A 20,407-nucleotide genomic window follows, 5' to 3' on the forward strand; every position below is an offset into this window, starting at 1 on the left:
GATCAGCAATTAACAGGACACAAGTGTCATATCAGATCTACCACTATAAACTCCCATTCTCACCAGTTCTACTGGCAGATCCGCCACTGGCAGACGTTCTACAGCCGTTAGAGCCAGAGCGCATGGAGCCTGAGGTGGCAGAGCTGGTGCCGGAGCGCGAGTCCTCTGGGAGAATGTCCAGCAGGTCACTAGATGATGAGAACTCATCCTTGAAAAACAACAAAAACAGAGTATAACATTAACATTAATTTTACAGATTTATACACAGCTTTATGTAAAGCATTCTAAAGTTTGCTAAATGCATTAAATGCACATGTGTGAACATGCAAATGCAACATAGCAACTCTTTACCATTCACACATTCAGAACTATAACGGCATAGTTGTTTAATTGACAATTTCTATCCCCAGTATACCAGTTGTATACAGAAATTACATACTTGAGGATCTAAATGTCCAAGAATGACCTCTGGGCTCAATGTGAAGAAAACAAACTTTTATTCTTGCAGCATTACAGGAAAGTGGAGAAATTATATTTTAATTTACTATTAAATAATTATTAATTTATTTATTTTGAATACAGAAACACTTGGGTGTGACATATACTGTAGGGAGATCCTAAATAGGCTAAGTGAAGGATACAAACTTTTAAGCTGCATGGTTTATTGCAGTACGGAAAGTGAAGTAGATGGCATAACATTTTTTAATTTTATAACAATTTTACAACTATAATAATGATAAATAATTTATAATAATTATGCAACAATTTTGAATGCTTTAAGCCTAATGTAACTGCAACATGATGCAAGAATGCAAAGCTTAATTTTGGATTGTCTTAGTAAACACTGCCACCTGTTGGTCAATTCAAAGTTTTGCATTTGCTTACATGTTGTTTGGATGAAAGACACAATGAAACAATGAGAAGTGAGAGTAAGAAAATAATTTGAAAAGAGCACCATGGTATTCCATGTAATCATGTACAAAAATGCACTGTAATATGATGGTACTTGCAAGTCAAAGAAAGTGAGAAAAAGAGTCCCAACCTGTGGCACATCCTTAGTTTTGGTTTGCCCGGTTGTGCTCCCTGCTCTCTCCACACTACTGCTGTAGTTCCCCTGCAGTACAACAGATGGCGCCGTGTTCTCCTGCCTCTCAGCACAGCGTTGGGTCTCCTCTAACTGCAGCAGGTTGAGCTGTAAAGGCGAGCTGCAGCGCGACTGGAACAAAGGCGGTGATGGCGGGCCACTTCCTCCTACAGACTGTGGAGTGGGGCTTCGCAACAGCTCCTCCCTCAGCTCAGGCTCGGATGGTTTTGGGGGTACTTTGGGGCTAGCGAACTGAAATGGCTGCGGCTGAAATGGAGCCTGTGAGGTAAAGGGGTTCTGGGAGGAGAACTGGGTCTGTATGGTAAAGTTCGACTGCGCAGGGAATGGCACCTGTGTGGTGAAATTAGGCTGAGGTTGAAAGGAAGGCTGCACAAGGAAACTTCCCTCCTTGGGGTAGAATGGCTGCTGTGGAGGGCTGCCCATCTGTGGGAACATGTAATTGGGCAGTACAAGCGCCACCATGGGCGTGACCAGAGGAGCCGAGTACGGCGTCTGGATGGGCTGCAACGGGATGGGTGGATCCTGGCTGCACTGACTCTCCCTGAAGCCTGGCATCTGAGCCTCCGTCCTGGGCTGCATGCCGCCGGCTCCCGGGTACATCTGCAGTGGGTACGCGGGCATCACAGCGGGATAGGTGATGGGGAAGGTGGATTGGGATGTGTCCGAGGTAGACCAGGAGGTCTGGTTGAGGCCCTGTAACTGAGGTCTGGGTATCGGCCTACGGCCTGAAGGAGTGCTGTCGGAGGACTCATTAGGCTTAATCCGCTTGGATTTGGTCTTCTTGTTGCGACCCCGGCGGGTTCCGGGGGTCTCCGGTGCACCACGACCACCGTGCTTACATGAGCGAGCAGCAGGAACAGCTGGAGAGAAAGAAGAGAAGCTGTTATTGACTTAAAATACATTTTGACGTCATTTTTTTTACTTCACAGTCAAGTTAATAAAAGTAACTATAAAAAGTGTAGTAAGGAAGTACTACACGTTGTAAGGAACAAAACTCTAGGTGTGCAAGATTTGGGGAAATATCTAAATGCAATTTTTCAGATAAAAATTTTGATTACATTTTTTCAGGTTTGCTGTGCTTGTTTGTAGGGCTGCACAATTTGGGTAAAATGTAGTGATTATAAGTCTATATAACTATAAAATAATAATGTACTTACTATACCAATAACAATAAATTACACAAAATTACATGCAACTAATCCCTAACCCTAATCGTAACCCTAACCCTATATTAAGTACATGTTGTTAATATTACCAAGTACTTAAATGCATAATTACACTATAAAGGGTGCAGGACACCTAAAAAAAATATTATTATTTTATTTTATTATTATTACTAAATAAATATATTAAACAAAATAAGAAATATTACAATTGATTATGACAATATTGATATTCATAGCAGTCTTAATTTCTTCATTTTCAAAGTTAAACCATCAAGCATTTATTTAGGCGCAAAAACACAGAAAGCCCTTAAAACATCTCGTTTGTTGACGACAGCTGGATTATAAGCGCATCTCGTTACAAGTGTGGGAAGATCGACATCACGATTTCATACCCAAATGCACATGCGCCACTCAAATTTAGGTCAGAACAGAGCTGCTTTGAGACGCTAAAAAACACAGAATCACAAGCTGCTCGCATGTAAAAGTACACAGTGCTGTGCTTCACTCTGAAACACACAGTGCATTAAATTTAATTTTATTTCACAGTCTTCGCGATTTTTTAATCACACTAAATTTGGTTTTATTTCGTGCAGCCCTACAAAATTCTCTGTTCTGATGTTATATACTATTTTAATTACACAAGCAGCAAATGGAAAATTTCTGTGAACACAAGAACCTTCCACCTCAGGTTTAGACTTAAATCCTTCTTTACCCTCAGATGTAACTCGTCCTTTCTGTCTCTCCAGGTAGAGGGAGCAGTCGGCTTTAAAAGCATGCACACCTCGCAGCTCTCTGAAGCGGCTAAGGAACGTCTGCTCTTCCTTCTGGGTGTGTGCCGCCAGAACCTGCTTGGTCAGGCCCAGTTTCCTGTAAACCTCTCGCTCTGGATTATGGGGCGAGAGTGCGGCCGGAGAGACAGCGAGACCCTGACCTTCAGTGCCTTCAGTGCTGGGGACGTCTTCGATGATCTCTACAAAGAACAAAAATAGACGTTTAACTCGACTATGAGTGCCTTGTTCTCCTACAGGTGACACAACCAGCATTTGTTTATGAGCTGCCTCAAAGATTTCTCAAGTGCATCTCATGCATGATGGGATGGGAACATGGGGAAAATGCAAGTTGGATGCTCCAATCTGTGGAGTCCTGCATGGCTGCTTTGCACCTTTATTTTACTCATCAATTCAATCAAAAGTCTTTCCAATCAATTTTTTGTCCCCATGGTAAGATTTTACTAACTTTGCAAGTGAAGTTTGGAAGAGAATTCTTGCTTTGCAGAGATGTGTCTTGTTGAGGATACGACTAAAACAAAAAAGGTGTTTTACCAAGGAACAGAGAAAACACATACAGCACTAATACAGATAAACCTATCCAAAACCTAGTGAGCTGCATATGTAGCATATAGGCAATTTCCTACACAGGCAGCAGACATCAAGGCAGCTCACTAGGTTTTGGAATAGAAACATTATTTATAAGAATAGACAGACAGGGAAGCAGACAGGCTAGACAGACAGAGAGACAGAGATAGACAGGACAGACAGACGGACATGAATTAATTAATTTACCTTTCTTGTCTCCCACATGTACAATTGTGCTGCTGTAGCTGCACTGGCTGGTAATGGACACAACACTTTCAGGTTTACTGGGCAGCGGGAGAGGGGTCAGAGATGGAGTCACTACACCAGAGCCTGGAGGCTTCTTAGACACATCTAATGAAGGAAGGCCTGGTTGGTTCTTTAGATGGCCTGTCGCTGATTACAGAGAAAATGTAGAATAAAGGTTAGAGGTTAGCCGTCACTCAACAACCCTCACACAGAACTGTTGTATATACAGGATTTACACCAAAGATGGCCTGATAATGCATTTTATATTCGGTTTATATTCATTATTCTTGTAAATGCATTTTAAGCGCGATGGTCAGAACTTTCCAACATTGCAAATTCTGCTGATTTAAATCTTTCACCAGAGTAATTTTAAAATCTCTCACCAGAGTAATGTTAAAATTAATAACTATATAAATAAATATATAACTAAAATAAAACATTTTTTAAGAACAATCTCCAAATAAAGAATAAATAAAATACAATGAATTAATATTTAAAAATTAAAAAAAAAAAAAAAAAAATTAATTATTTCTTTAAAATCTCAGAGCTGGTCTGTTTTAAACGTTTTATATGTTAATATTAAAAAATATCTCTAGAGACAATATATGGCTTTTTTTACTTTAATTTTACTTTTAAATCTCTATTGTCTTCATCACGCAAACTAGACCTTTCCATTACCTTCAGATACTTGGATGGAGCTCTCGACTCCTCTCTGCTTGTCCTCGTCTGAGTTTGAGGATGTTGTGTTTGAGGAGGATTGGCACTTTCTCTTCACTGTTATAGGCACGTTACAGCTCTCCAAATATCTGAAGACATAATCGATGGAAACAAGGTTCACAAATGACTAACCAGGATGAATGTAAAATAAAAGCATGTCTGATCTGCTCGGTTTTGTCTTTATAACACTGTTTATATCATTAAGTCCCTAAAATAATGTTTATTGTGGTTTACGTGTACAACACAATCCTATTACTTTTGCTCTAATCTCTTTGAAACCCCTCATTGAAAATAAAGGTCTTTGATTACACTACAGGAGGCAGGATGGACAAATCGCCAATGAAAATCTCAGGTGTATATTTGTAGTAAATATTTGACTCCAACCTTTATGAGGGATTTTTTTAATTAGAACTATATAAAACACAACATAGCCAAATGCATTAAAACTGAGCATGACGTGATTTTGTGTTAATTTCCATCATTTGTAGGCTATTATGCTGATGTGAAAAAGTGCTAATAAGATTCCACATCCTGGCAAACTTAATGTTCTCTGCCATCTCATGAAAACAAGTTCTCATTATCCTTCAAAGCATGCTTAATTCAGTTTCTCATACTCTCTTTGCACCACAGGATCAATACGTCGATTTAATTTGTTGAGACCATGCCTCATCAGTTCTCACAGTGCCGTGACTTTACGCCTTTGTACCTGATTACGCTGTCCAGGCAACTAATCTGCTGATAGGAGTAGACGGTCTGGTCTTTGAAGGCCAGCTCCTCTTGCACAGTAGCACGCTGCTCCTCAGGAGACTCTTTCCCGGTGGCGAGACACACAGAGTCTTTGGGTCGAACCACTGGACTTTTCTGTTGAACCTCTGCAGGAAATAATGTAGGGTTTTCGGAAAGGGTTCCACAATAAGTCTAATTAAAATCAGAATTGCTTTATGGGCTAATGTGATTATTAAGGATTGCAATTTAATAATAATTGTTTTTTATTATAAAGAATCCCTTATGCTCTCCAAGGCTGCATTTATTTGATCAAAATACAGTTTAAACAATATCATTGTGAAATATAATTACAATTTAAAATATCTCTCTATTTTAATATATTTTAAAATGTAGTTTATTCCTGTGATGCAAAGCTGAATTTTCAGCATTATTACTCCAGTCTTTAGAGTCACATGATCCTTCAGAAATCCTTCATGAAAACACTTGTGCTGCTTCATGTTTTTGTGGACACGTAATGCACGTCTTTTCAGGATTCTTTAATTAATTGAAAAGTTCAAAAGAACAGCATTTAAATAAAATAAAAATGCATGCTTGCTGAATATAACTATTAATTTCTTCAAAAAATATCTTCAGAATTTTAATAATAGTAAATAATATAAACTAAATTATAATATATAACATTACATTATATCATATCATTTTGTAGTATATTATATTATATTATATTCAAGTTAAAATCATTAACATACTGCATGTGACAGCTCACTGAAAATGTTATTCTTTTTAGTGAAAAGAGTGAAAGGTTTTAACATATGTGACGCTGTTTCAATGTGATTTGACACATTTTTGTTCCACAGTTCAAATCATAATGCATTACTTATTGATATAATCTCACTACAATTCTTTGATACCATATCATGGAAGCCATAGTCTTCAGACACATTTCTGATGCACACAAAAAGATACATAGACTTTGATGACAGATGTGGGTGCACAGATGGTGGTGGATATTGGTACATACTTGTAGGACTCTTCTTCAACTGCTGCTCTTGGTTTTTCTGCATGTGAACTCCTTTGCAGATCTCCTGAAAGCTCCTCTGTGAAAACACATGCATACAAACATAAATAAATCCACCAGAGCCCCTTTTGGTTCTTATTGCATGAAAAAAACAACAACGCTATGGCTAAATACCATCAGGTGACCGTGAAGCATGTGACTAGTTTTAAGATTAATAAATTAATACATGATTAACTAACTGTATTTTTCTATGAAAAGCGCTATACAAATAAATTTGAATTGAATTGAACTAGTAAAAATGCCTCTCCTGATAAAAAAACCCCCAAAACAGTTGGGAACCACTTATTTGCATCATGTGACTCACCGGTTTGGCTCTCCTGCCATCTTCTTCCTCTTGCCGCTGACGTGTTCCGTTACCGTTAGTGTCACTAGATGACGCCACACTCATCAGGTGATCATTACTGCCCAGACTCCCAAAGCCACTAGAGCCATTGTTGTGCACCGGCTACAACACGCAAAAACAAGATTTAACTGGTGACTTTCATTTCTCTCATTCTAAAGGCTGGAATACACAACACAAGGAGATTTTAAAACACTAGGAATCAAAAACTTGTCGACTTTGTAGATATTTACAAAGAAATACTGGGCATAGTAGACTATAAGACTGAGGATCACGCACTACAAAACTTCCAAGTCATTCTGAACACAACAAACTCATGCAGAAACATGCATATCTTATAAAACTCTTGTTTCCCAGTCTGTTAAACTGTCAGTGTTGTGCAAGTTACTTCCAAACTGTAATACATTATATATTACTTGTTACTGTTATTTAAAAGTAATTCATTACCTTACAATATTACTGTCTCAGAATTGTAATGCGTTACATTACTCCTGTATTACTTTTGAGTTACTTTCACCAAAATAACTTTACAGGAGTAGAACTTAACATTCTAAAATGACTAAGGCTGTAAGGATATGCCATATCATATGAAACCGCGACACTCAGATCCACGAACCTGCAGAATCGCGACACACCCCTTCCAACTCCCAGCGTTATCCATACCGTCCAGATCCAATGCTACCACATCTTTAAATTACTATTAGTATTATCTGAAGTTTTAACTTAACATTATAAAATACGTAGACCTACATCACAAAACTAGTTTAGGATAAATTATTTAAAATTTGGGAATTCCAGCGTTATGGACATGACATTTGCAGTCAAAACTTGAAATATAAATTCTCAGAAAATGCATTAATACCAAAATATTGAAACGTCTGTTTATCCATAGGCTCCTCCCAGAAAGGAGTCCAGACATTAGAAAAATATCAGTCTACACATGCGTTTTATATTTAATATTAGGGAAATAGACAGTTATGCGTGACAAAAAAAATCTTTAACTTTTAGGAGGCAACGATTATTATTTTTTTATTTTTTATTTTTTTTCTGTGAATTACACTGCGCAAATCGGATGAAGAACGGTTGGCTCTCCACAGAACATAAAATATTCATTTTATTTTATTTTTCGTGTTCGCATTTATGAGGAAAAAACAATATTACAGACGTGACAGTTCTCAGTTATGGACGCGACCGTTCTGAAGCTGCACTAAAAGACTGCTTTAAAACTTTCACAGAGACCTTACACACACAAAGCCTTTCTTTAAAGTGAATTTCGTTTTGTATTAATTGTATCTTAATTTAACCAATGTTTCGTCAACCAATTGCCTGGATTTAAGCGCGTGAACTGGAGCGCGTCTCATAAATGAACCGAAACTCAGCGTATAAGTATAGCCTAATTCACGGACTTGAAAAATATATCTATATTGAAATGTCTACTTGTAAACAGAACAATTCAAAACGAAAGAAAACATGCTCTCTGCTTATGAAATGAAATGTGCATTTCTCTCTGGTGCATTCACTACTGCGAAAATAGCGAGTCAGCATCGTCAACTTCATCTTGACTTTATTAATAGACAATTAAAATGTCTCCTTGCTATATTTGACATATTCATAATCATTGCTTTTGCCGGTTCTTTGTGACAGCTTTTAGGTGCTTTATCGGCAGCGCCGCCGCCCTTACATGAACGCGTCACCACCACATCAAAAACATGATTGCGTGATGAAAACATGAAAAATACCAAATAAACATAGGCTAACTGTTTAGAAAGAAAACTCAGAACGAATAGCCTAATGCGCATACGTCCATCTCGCGAATGTATAGTCTTCTTCATGTCATCTTTACCATTAGCCGCTTTTCCACTGGCCAGTGAGAGCACATAGGCGGAAATCTCACGGCACTCCTGTAAAAAAATAAATCGCTATACAAATATATCAGACGCTGCCATTTAGTCTTTAATTACAGACTTGGACACCACACGCGGCTATTGACTGACCACGAACAGGTAATTTAGCCTACTTGCATTTTTCATTCGTTAATGTCTCGCGGCCTTGCTGGTTTTTTTTTTGTTTGTTTGTTTTACAATTAAAATTAAAAGTCTGTTGTAACGCAAGCCTTACTGAACATGTACCGAGTAAAATATTACTGAAAATTGATAAGTAATGCCTTACACTACTGCGTTACAGCAAAAAGTAATATGTTACTGTAATGCATTACTTTTGTAACGCGTTACTCCCAACACTGTAAACTGTCTATTCCAATGCCTTTTTATGTGGAAGGATGTCAAAACCATCTTATTTCAACTGAATCCATGAATCTGCCTCTATCAACTGTGAATGAGATTCCGTACCTGCACCAGGAGTCGGTGAATTTGCTCAGTGATTTCATGGATGTCTGAGTCTGTGGATTTGCCCTCAGCTGTGGTCCGAGCTGCAAACACATCTTCATTCACTGGACCCCTGGTAATATGGAGAAAATCACAGTTACACTACTGTTCAAAAGTTGGTGGTAGGTAAGATTTTTTTTTATGGTTTTGAAAAAAGTCTCATATGCTCACAAAGACTGCATTAATTTGATCAAAAATATAGTAAAAACAGTAAGATTGTGAAATATTATTAACTGTTTTCTATTTGAATATATTTTAAAATATAATTTCATCCAGTGATGTTAAAGCTGAATTTTCAGCATCATTACTCCAGTCTTCAATGTCACATTATCCTTCAGAAATCATTATAATATGCTGATTTGCTGCTCAAGAAACATTTCTTATTATTATCAATGTAAATTTTTTTCAGCATACTTTGATGAATAGAAAAAAGAAAAGCATCTTTTGTAACATAAATTTCTTTACTATTACTTTCAGTTAATTTAATGCAACCTTGCTGGATTAATGTATTAACACTTTAGAACAGTAGTATAGGCCTATATCTGAAAAATACAACAATATTTTTTTGAGGAAAGTGATACAATATTCTGTTACCTTGAATTTCAGCATTATATTTTTTAACAAAAATTTAGTTTATCTTGGGACATTCAGACACATTCCCCTATTCACCCTGTGCACTCACATGCGAACTTTGTGTCTGCCGATGATGAAGGACATTTTGCGGCTCCAGGGATTGACAAAGCTAGACCAGCTGGTGTCTATGGTGATGTACTCTCCATTTCGAGCACAGAAGCGGATCGCGTGATCAAACGGCTGGCCAGCATACTGCAAGACTGATGAGACAATAAAAAGAAGATTTAGTTAGCAAATAAGATATTTAAAGGTAAACCTTTTTATTCAAAATTTACAAAATGTATACCTGAATCAATACAGAACACCTATAATAAGAGTTTATATTTGGACTATTTTAGACCGGGTGGGATGAAAACCACTGCAGAGTAGCCCAGTACATCATGACTCGTCATATACATACAGAGTTCTCCCACAAGACGTATGCAGTTTTGTTTATGAACCGCACGCGCCCCAAAAGTTACATAGTGTACCTCTAAAACCCACTTTACCAAAAAACAAATGGATCTGCCCCAATTTGTTCCAACAAATTGTTCACATTAAGATGTGACAGGAGAAAGTACCTTCCAATAAACATATTATCACTTTAAATGAACTAAAAGGGGCCATTTTGGTGGTTTCATGACTTCAAAGGCTGTCCCTGTCTCAGCCCTGCTTTCAGTCAAAAACAGCAGCCAAAAATAGCACTCACTCTTCTTATGGATGCCGAGCATGGCTGGTCGATCGCTGGGATGCAGGTGCAGAAGGACCGGTGTGCCAATCAAATCCTGTGGAAGATATCCTAGTAATGGAACAGCCCTACAGGAAAAAAACATCACATAATCAATTTCCTATTAGTCACAACAACAGTTTTTGCCTTTAATATTCATGATTATGAGAAATGGAAAAAAGCAGGTGCAGGTACAGCTGTTGCATAAAACACCCCATGCTTAAAATTTCCAGCTAATCTTCATCTAGTTCGTCAACAGTCAAGCATTAACACCCGTACCTCTCATCCACGTCCTGAAACACACAGCTGGGTGTGTGTGTTGTGGTGAAGATTTGTTTGTCTGTGGGGATCCTGGGAGCTGAGAAATGAACAAAGTTTTTGACAATTTTTCCCATGAAAAAGTACAGTTCCATATATACACATTCTGAGAAAGCTACTTTAAAATTGTGAATTGCCAATTTAAAAGCTAATCAGAATTTTAATTAGTTAAACTACAGTCAAACCTTTTTGGAAAGTAGTTAAATATACAAGTTAACACAACATAGCTGTCTACACTGAATCTATTGTTTTATCTATTTGATTATACACTACCATTCAAAACTTTGGGGTCAGTTATATTTTTCTTGTTTTGTTTTTGAAAGAAATTAATACTTAATATGTTATTCAACAAGACTGCAACTGATCAAAAGTGGCAGAAAAGTTATTTAGAATGTTACAAAAGATTTCCAATTGAAATAAATGCTATTTTTTAACTTTCTATTAATCAAAGAATCCTGAAAAATATCAATCATAGTTTCCACAAAAAATATTAAGCAACACAACTGTTTTTCAACATTGATAATAATAAGAAATTTTTCTTGAGAAGCAAATCAGCATATTAGAATGATTTCTAAAGGAAATGCAGAAATTTAAGCTTTGCCATCACGGGAATAAAATGTATTTTAAAACATTAAAATAAACAAAACTGATATTTTAAACTGTTTTACTGTGTTGACTGTATTTTTGTTCAAATAAACACAGCCTTGGCGAGCATCAAAAAACATAAATTTACACAAATATTACTGTCCCTAAACTTTTGAATGACAGTTTTAAAAAATGTAATTTAAAATAATGCTAATTTACAATTAATCAATAAATACAACTAATAAAAAAATGAACACCTTTATTTAAATAACTGAGTTTAAAACATATTTATTTGTAACCAATCAATATACACTTCTCTGAAACATTACAACAGAAATAATCAGTAAATAATCAATAAATTAATTTTTCTTTAATCATTATTCAAATGAATCAATTTGCTAAAATGATATTTAGATTGTAAGCCTGCATGTGCACTATAATTTGATATTAATAAAATGCACTTCCACAATAAAATCCACAATAAAAAAAAAGAAAAAAAGAAAGAAAACCTTCTACAAAAGGAAGAATGTGTAAAATAACTGACCTTCGTAGCCGGAGTGCACTCTCTCGGCCAGCAGGAGGCAGCAGAACTGATCTTCAGCGTGATCTGTGTCCTGAACCTTCATCAGATAAGGAGTCATTCTGAAGGGATAGTACTGAAGATCTCCTTCACACTCTTTACCACCACTGGAGAAGAAAACAAGAGAGTTACACACACATTTAACAAAAACATGATAATAAACATTGGATTAATCAAAAACTTTTTCTTTCCATATCCATTCCACACAAAAAAAGCATTATTTTTTACTTTTGTAAAGCAACTAATATGTAGGCACATTTTATACGTCTACAAAACTAATTTAAAGCATTTAAGCATAAATGTATAAGTCAAATGGGAATGTCCACACTTTTAGTTCAGTTCTCTTGGTTCTTTCAGAGTTAGCGTGAACTGTCATTTTTAACATCGAACCTAAAGATGCAAAACAAAAATTGGCTTTTCGGACATATTTTGCAATGGAACTAAGTGAAAATCCAAAATAATTCAATGTGCTGATCTAAATGCACTCATTGAATGTACGTACACGACACGTGATGGCATTTTTACCAGCTGAGAACATGTGAAGAGCTTATAAAATGTGTAAAGGAGTCAAAACAACCCCAAGAATTCCTCTGTTACACATACTCAAACGAAGATCTGCTGCAAGGGGATAAATTGTGTTTCAGACACCTGTACTGAACTGTAATAGGCAAAGTAGCTCTTATGACGTCCTTTCTAGGGTCAAATCTTGTGACATAGTGTCCTTTTTTTGGTTCATTTAGATGTCTATGGTCCAAGTATTCAAAAGAATCACACTAACAGAGCAATCGCACTAGAGTTTGTTCCAATCAAACCAAACCTGCCAAGTGTGAACACACCCTAAGAAGCACAAATTCGTTAACTTAGTCCAAATTCTGACTGGTTTTAATATAATTTTTTTAATTTGCAAATTGTTTAGGATCTGCATGTAAAAGTTGCAGGTTTTTCAGGTAGGGGTGAAGAAAGAGTTTTAAAGTTACAGAAATCCTGGTAACACTTTAAAATAAGTTCCCACTCGTTAATGTTAGTAAATCCATTAAGTAGCAATAACAAAGAATGCGCAATACATTTGATACAGTTGTTATTAACCTTTAGCCTTAATAAGAATACAACTGTTCGTTTTTAGTTCATGTTAGCTCAGGTACATTAAATAATATAAACAGATACAACGTTTGATTTTAATAATGTATTAGTAAATGCTAAATTAAATCCCGTTCTACCACCCAAGTGCTCAATCAAATGTTTCATTAGTAACTGACTGCACTACTTTGCTTAAGAGTTGTGTTTACTGAATGCATGCTAATGTCAAACGCATTAGTAATCAAATCTTTCTATTTACAGGGACAAAAGTTTACCAGAATTAATAAGAAACATCTATGAATAAAATCATGCTGAGCAGATGGTGTACAGGATGCAGTCAGTATAAATTTACTTCTAACCCTCCAACACACACACACACACACACACACACACACACACACACACACACACACACACACACACACACACACACACACACACACACACACACACACACACACACACACACACACACACACACACACACACACACACTCACCTAATACGACAGAAGAAGGATTTCTCCTGCATGCAGTCTGCCGGTGACGACTCTGTAAGGAGGGGAAAACAAGAGTGAGATGAGTTCAGGTTTAATTCAACAGCATGTTCCCTGACAGAGGTGACCAGATTAAGATAATACCGGTTGTCGCCGGTATTAAGGAACAACAAAGAAGCCTAATTAATTAACACTGGTTTTGTTAATGAATAAGAAACAGAATGTCTTTTAAATCTTTTCAGCCTGTTTTACCTATTGCTAATTTAATTAGAATGTTTTTTAAGGTAACTTTCAATATTTCCTTGGCACATCAGAGGACTGTACTGTATTCACAGTGTGGAAAATGGGACAGATTAAAGGGATTGTCCAAAAATGAAAATTCTGTCATCATTTACTCACCCTTATGTTGTTACATCCAAACCTGAATGATATTCTTTCTTCTGTTGAACACAAAAGAAGATATTTTGTACAATGTTGGTAATCAGACGGTACCCATTGACCACAGTATTTTTTTTTTCCCTTCAATGGAAGTCAATGGCTGACGTCAACTAAATATCTTCTTTTGTGTTCAATGGAAGAACGAAACTCATACATGTTTGGAACAACATTAGGGTGAGTTAATGATGACAGAATTTTCATATTTGTGTGAACTATCCCTTTAAGGCCTTCGGTGTGGACCAAGTCTATTTGACGTCTGAGTTCAGATCGATTGGTTGATGTGATGGTGTGTTTTTTTAAGGTGCTTAACTTATCTGTAGCTATTGCTACTGATCATGTCCATTTGTGTCATACCTGCGCCAGTGCACATGCTCCAGGACGGCAGTCTGTACGGTGTGGTGAAGCTATAAAACACGCTCACGTCCTGCGGTGTAATGAACTCCACAAACTTAGCGTTCTTGAACACATCCCGTTTGCAGTTCAAGATGGAGGCGGCCTGATCTGAAATGTAGACGATCTTCCCGGTGATGAGGGACACTGCCACTGCAAAGATATCCTGTGCAACAAAGATTCCATGATACATTTTTTTTAACTAAAGAGAACAAATAAAATTTCTAATCATGCCAAATGTTTCTGAAAATTAACTCTATATAAATATCATAACTGATCACAGCAAGTTAACTGGAACACAATAAATAAATGAATGGACCTAAATAATAAAAAATAAAAATGAATAAAATGAAAAATAAATAAATAAACAAAAATAAATGAATAAAATGAATAAATACACGCAAGGACAAACATACTGTGTTTTTGAGGGTGTATTCAGAGGTGATGCTGTCTATCTCCTCTATGGTATATGATGAGACGTCAAGCCCTGACGGCTGACTGTCATTAATCATAAGCAGCTGATAGTATTCTTCATTTGCTGAAATAGAAATGCAGAAAAAAATTCTATATTGAAACCCCAAGATAAATACATTGTGCACATCCAATTCACGTATCTGGTGTAATGTAGTACAGATTAAGTATGTGATATACGCCTAATAGTTAATAAAAACACTGCAGTGCATGCAAATTTGACTCAAACAATTACTGGGCAGACACATTATTAAATGTATCAGCATATTAATCACATGACGTGATGTTCATAGTTCTACCCGATTTGCTGAAATACTGCTTGCACTTGCACTGCTTCTATGTTGCAATGCATTTGTTTGGTCTTAAAACTGTTGTTTTATGTGCCTGGCTACATTTTCATTGTAGTCAAGTGAAATAAAACTCCAGAAAGAAGGACTATGTCCCTGTGGCCAGGCAAGTGGTTCTGCATTATGGATGACTTGTGTAAGGATAATTTAAAGACATTGCTCACCCTCCACCTGCCTGACGCAGCGCAGGGCATATTTCAGAGTGTTGAGCGTTGTCGACTTGCTGCCCTTGTTCCGCTTCTCTTGTGGCAAATGAAGCTTCAACTCTTTCAAAGTTTTGATCAACTCTTTCTGCGTCTTCGCCTTAGCAGACTCTTCGCTGCTGCAGATGCCCAAAACACACACACACACGCACAAACATGTCAGCCATAAAAGACATTTTAAAAAGCATTAAAACCAAATGCTTAAAACAGGTGTACAAATGATTATGAAGTACATGAAGTACATAACTCCTCCACCAATCCACTGTCAACACATGATTCTGCTCTACTGTTAAATACAACTGCGATTGATATTAATACAACCGGGATTGATATTATGCAATGTACAGTATACACCAAGCTTAAATAAAAATGTGTATGTTTTTTGTAAACATATTGAAAATAAATGAATACATATTTAAAGTAAATATGAAAATGCATTGCTTAAAATTATTTTAAAGTGTTATGTGAAAATATATATATATAAAAAAAACATTATATATACACATAAATAATAGATAAATAGATAAAGTCATTTATTCAAAATAAAATAAATTGAAATTAAATAAATTCAAATGAAATTAAATAATAATATAATATATAAAAAATATATAATAAAATATACAAAAATAATAAATATAATAAAAAAAAATCTATGAAATAAACATTTAATAAAAAAAAATTAAAAAATGCATTAAAAAAATAAATAAAATTAATAAGAGAAAAATCCAATAATCAGATCTAGTGCAGCTACTGGTATAAGGGCAGTCTGGTGTGTTCGTGTCTCACCTGCAGCCGCTGGTAGACGGGTTGTCTTGCTCTGAGCTGGCACTTAGAAGGCTGAAGGCGTTTGAGCTGCTGGGTGGTGAGGGACTGTGAGAGTTAGAGCTGTAAAAAGAGTGCACACACAAGAAGCCATCATAAAACAAGTCATAAACTACAGACAAACACTTTATGACTAGTAATAAGGCAGACGTTATTTTAACAGGCATGTCTAGCTTTGATTGCTTTACTAATGTGATAAAGTGAGGTATAAAGTGAATCACACGTCCCTCAAACCAATGAGGAATCGCACACAGAATATCTTTGAATTAATTGCAAACTGTTCAACATCATCTCCAGGAACCCCTTGACGCCATTGCAACAAACATGACGCCATTATTGAGAAATGACTCATTCAGTATACCAGCTGAAGCAAGTCAGAACCAGCTGTTGCAAGAGAATAAAGTGACAAGAAAAATCATGCAGTAGTTTCAGGTCAAAACCTCATTCACACACACATTTTCAAACACTGTGGACAATTGAACAAGAAATGGGTGCTCTTCTTCCACATGGAGGTCACTTGGATGTTGCCTTCCATCAATCTTCATCTGTCTTCTCGTTTCCTCAAAAACACTATGCCTTGTGCCATTCCCAGCCATGCACCATTAGCACGGCTAAGAACGGCTAAGCAGGTTTCTAGTAACTGATACTATTGCAAGTCCATAGTCCAGTTGCATAAATACACCAGGAGTAATTACAAATAGCCCACTAAGTAGCTTAGAATAGAAACGGTCTTCACATGTTGCAGCTATTAGTTGTAGGTGAGCTAATTATATAAAGCACATATGTGTTAATCTAGCAGGGCAATGTGTTTTGATGCTATTGATACAGTCAGTAATTTCAGTGGACTAATGAGATCGGAGAATTTGGACGATTATTTATACAATTGCACATGCAGGGAAGTTTCTTCCTTTACAAGGAATAGATTTAAAAAAAAAATCATACTCTAATGTCTCCAATAAAACCCATTTAAATGGGGCACAATTGGGGATTCAAGTCTTTACCTAGAGGAGTTTTGGAAAAAGAAGCCAAGATCATTAATTCCTTAAGTATTAGTTTATTTAATATCCAGTTGCCAGTAAGACTGTTGTGCTTTCTGTTCCATCATAGGCATTTTACCACGTTTAAATCCATCCATCTCCAAAAATCAGAGCAGAAAATGTGTAGATCCAGGCCAGTCAACTAAGAATTCAAATACATACAGAACAAAGAATTCATCTCTTTAGTGAATTCTCAATCATCCAGTGACCTTACGATTACCCCAGAAATAGTAGGTGAGAACTGAGGCTAGAAATGACGTCATAGTTCCTTAGTCACGCAAGGACGCACCGACGGGGATGAATGCTTATTCAAATGTTATGGTTTACTGTCTATTGCCAAACCAAAACAATTCCAGAGAGATTAAATCTTTAAACAAGTCACGTAAGTGTCTGCATGCAACCTCTTGGCATAGAGCTTCCACATGACTATGTTTGTCTGTTTGTCACACAAACAAACTGTCTCCATGGTATTTAGAAATTGTGCAATCCAAATTATGCCTTCTATTAAATATTTTTATAGTCTGATGCAAATGTTCAAACAATATTTTATTTTACGGCAACATCAAAATGTTAAAATCAAATGTATAGAAATGTATCACTGTTTTCAAAATATATTCCAAAAAATGTTATGCATGCGGTAGATCCTTTTCCTATTTAGCACCTAACAGTCTTCCTAACATCGTCAACTTCCTCTGTCAGTTTAAATCTAGACTAAAAACACATCTCTTTAACCTGGCATACACATTATCACATTTCTATTTCTATTTAAATTCTAATTAACATCCGTTAAAGGACTGTTAGGCTGCATAAAATAGATCAACCAGAACCAGGAACACTTCCCATAACACCCAATGTACTTGTTACATCGTAAGAGGAATGGCATCTACGCTAATATTAGTCTCTCTGTTTATCCCGAGGTTACCGTAGTCAGCCGTATCCGGTCCGTATCCAGATTAGACGGTGGACCTGCACCTAGACACGACCACAACGAAGCCCTGAATGTCAGCAGAGACCGTGTCGACTAGACAACGACAGCCATTGGAACAGATCCTCAGCAAAGTCCACGAGAACCAGACAGGGCCTCTGCACAGACCTATGACCAGCTTCGTCTCCATACTGGCGTGATGAATCCAATCTTCAAGAAAAAGGAATTGGATGAAATATTGAATGCTACAATCCACGATCTGAATTCTGGCTTTTTGTGATGCAGCCTGAATCACAATTACACCATGTTTCTTCGTTGGCCAGAGGAGAACTGGATCTCCAACTGATCCTGGTTTCTCTCAAGGTTTTTTTCTCCATTCTGTCACCTGATGGAGTTTGGGTTTTCTTGCCACTGTCATCTCTGGCTTGCGTAGTTGGGGAGACTTAATACTCAACAATATTATTGATTTGATTTCACTGACACTATTGAATGAAAACTGAACTGAGGCTGAGGTGGATGATCACATCACTGTTTTCTATAGAACTGCTTTAATTGATGATCTTTACAACAGAACTGAATCAACACTGAACTGACTTCAGCTGGACAATGACACTATTTTCTTACCCCAAAAATAATTTGGACACTTAAGTGCTTTATTATGCATGCATCAGATTACTAAATCAGATAGCACAAGCACACTTTTTTATTTATTTACCAAAATAGATACTTATAAAGACCAATAGATATAATGTGCAAAATAACGTAAAAAAGTATTGGTAAACGTATCCAAATATTTTCTGGGATCATTGCATGTCACAGAAAAAACAGAATATAACTTAATTACCTTTTGTTACTCTCCGATGACTCTATTAGTGCCGAGTCCTTGCTTCGGCTATTGGAACTCCCAGAAGACTCATTGCCATGGGACTCATTTCCATTGGAATCATTACCGTGGGACTCGTTACCATGAGACTCTGTTCCACTCCCACTGGACCCACTACTCTTCATATCCACATCCTCATGAAGAGAATGTTTCATCTTCCGGTTGTTATGGGGCGAAGCGGGAGGGTCTTGGCTACTGTCACTTCCTTCAGATGCCAGGCCAAGTTTGGCCCCCTCCGCGAAACTGCCCATGCGATGCAACGTTGCCATCGCACTGCAGCCGGCTGCCTTGTTCTGCCCCTCCAGGGAGGAGAACATGTACGGTTTGGAATCTGAGTCCTCAGACATCGGACTGGATTTGAAGAAGTGAAGCAAGGGGCAAGCAGATTACTCCATCTTCAAGGTGAAGCGTTCAGTGGGAATTCAGACGAGTGCACGGTTTGCTATGGGAATAAGAAACAGACAGAACACGAGTCATTAAAATGAAATGCATTTTTCATCTGAAAACACCAGGAAATCTTGCCCATAAACCACGGTCAAACTAGACTTTGAGAACGTTAAATTTTACGGAAATTGCAACGGTCGCAAAATGACACTCGATGGCGTCTTTTTTAAAAACACAACTCAACATATAACACATCAAAAATATAAAGATATGAAATCTACGGCAATGCTGCAATTAAAGTTTGCGTTCTTTCACGTGATACGAATTCGCAAGTCTGAGTACACAAACCTGAACTTTGGAATGCAGTGAAATGCGAAAGTTTGCATGAATAGATGTCAATGGAACGAAAAGTGTAGTGTGACCAACCTTTTAGACAAAGGTAGAGGATGATGCACTTAAGCACATCAAAAGAAACCAGGGAAAGACGGGATAGAGATAATCTGCATGCCATCCCTGTACAGGAGATACAATCATGTCTTTAGTTGCACAATCTTCTCCTATAACAGCAAAAGTTGAAAGTCAAATTCATGACTGTTCATACAAAGCCAGATGGTGCAAAGTAAAGCATGCAAAACACTGTCTGATCAAATACTGAGGTAAAATCTACAGGCAGGTCGGCCTCTGTCTGGACCCAAACTTAGAGTTTAAAAGTGGACGATCCTGGTGTCCCCTTGTGTCCTTTAACGAAATAGATGTGGCATTTCGGCTTGTAAACACTGCCTCCTTCAAAGGAATAATCCCAGCATGTGCACATTAAAGGTGTTAGACAGCTGTCAGAACCAACAATAGGCCTTGACTGGTTTTTATCCCTTCATGTTGCCATGAAAATGGCAGGGGAAATGAACTCTTATCCCTTTGATCTAAAGAAATAAATAGCTGTCTGAACAGAGTAGTGAAGACTGAGCCAAGTTTCCTGGTCGGGACCTGAGCTGGAC

At 37.0% G+C, this 20,407-nt stretch overlaps 1 protein-coding gene across 4 annotated transcripts in view; it reads right to left on the minus strand.

Moving 5' to 3' along the window:
• Positions 1-20,407, minus strand: part of per2 (period circadian clock 2) — a 32,546-nt gene that overhangs the window by 3,583 nt on the left and 8,556 nt on the right. The window contains exons 2-22 of one of the 4 annotated variants that reach the window (XM_077221933.1): positions 19,839-19,925; positions 18,990-19,470; positions 16,148-16,246; positions 15,323-15,480; positions 14,757-14,878; positions 14,305-14,506; positions 13,516-13,567; positions 11,904-12,046; positions 10,736-10,814; positions 10,439-10,545; positions 9,800-9,950; positions 9,082-9,190; positions 6,698-6,838; positions 6,337-6,412; positions 5,296-5,461; positions 4,551-4,678; positions 3,834-4,019; positions 3,508-3,570; positions 2,984-3,241; positions 1,043-1,965; positions 64-208 (exon numbers count right to left, since the gene is read on the minus strand). In XM_077221933.1, the coding sequence (XP_077078048.1) occupies positions 64-208; positions 1,043-1,965; positions 2,984-3,241; positions 3,508-3,570; positions 3,834-4,019; positions 4,551-4,678; positions 5,296-5,461; positions 6,337-6,412; positions 6,698-6,838; positions 9,082-9,190; positions 9,800-9,950; positions 10,439-10,545; positions 10,736-10,814; positions 11,904-12,046; positions 13,516-13,567; positions 14,305-14,506; positions 14,757-14,878; positions 15,323-15,480; positions 16,148-16,246; positions 18,990-19,375 (3,694 nt within the window). In that variant the 5' untranslated portion in view covers positions 19,376-19,470; positions 19,839-19,925. The remainder of the gene's footprint in view (positions 1-63; positions 209-1,042; positions 1,966-2,983; positions 3,242-3,507; positions 3,571-3,833; positions 4,020-4,550; positions 4,679-5,295; positions 5,462-6,336; positions 6,413-6,697; positions 6,839-9,081; positions 9,191-9,799; positions 9,951-10,438; positions 10,546-10,735; positions 10,815-11,903; positions 12,047-13,515; positions 13,568-14,304; positions 14,507-14,756; positions 14,879-15,322; positions 15,481-16,147; positions 16,247-18,989; positions 19,471-19,838; positions 19,926-20,407) is intronic. The other 3 variants (XM_077221932.1, XM_077221935.1, XM_077221934.1) reach the window with 3 other exon arrangements.

The sequence above is a fragment of the Siphateles boraxobius genome, unplaced genomic scaffold (assembly GCF_051911475.1).
Source record: "Siphateles boraxobius isolate OS27281-9 unplaced genomic scaffold, OSU_SipBor_1 86, whole genome shotgun sequence".
Lineage (NCBI taxonomy): Eukaryota > Metazoa > Chordata > Actinopteri > Cypriniformes > Leuciscidae > Siphateles > Siphateles boraxobius.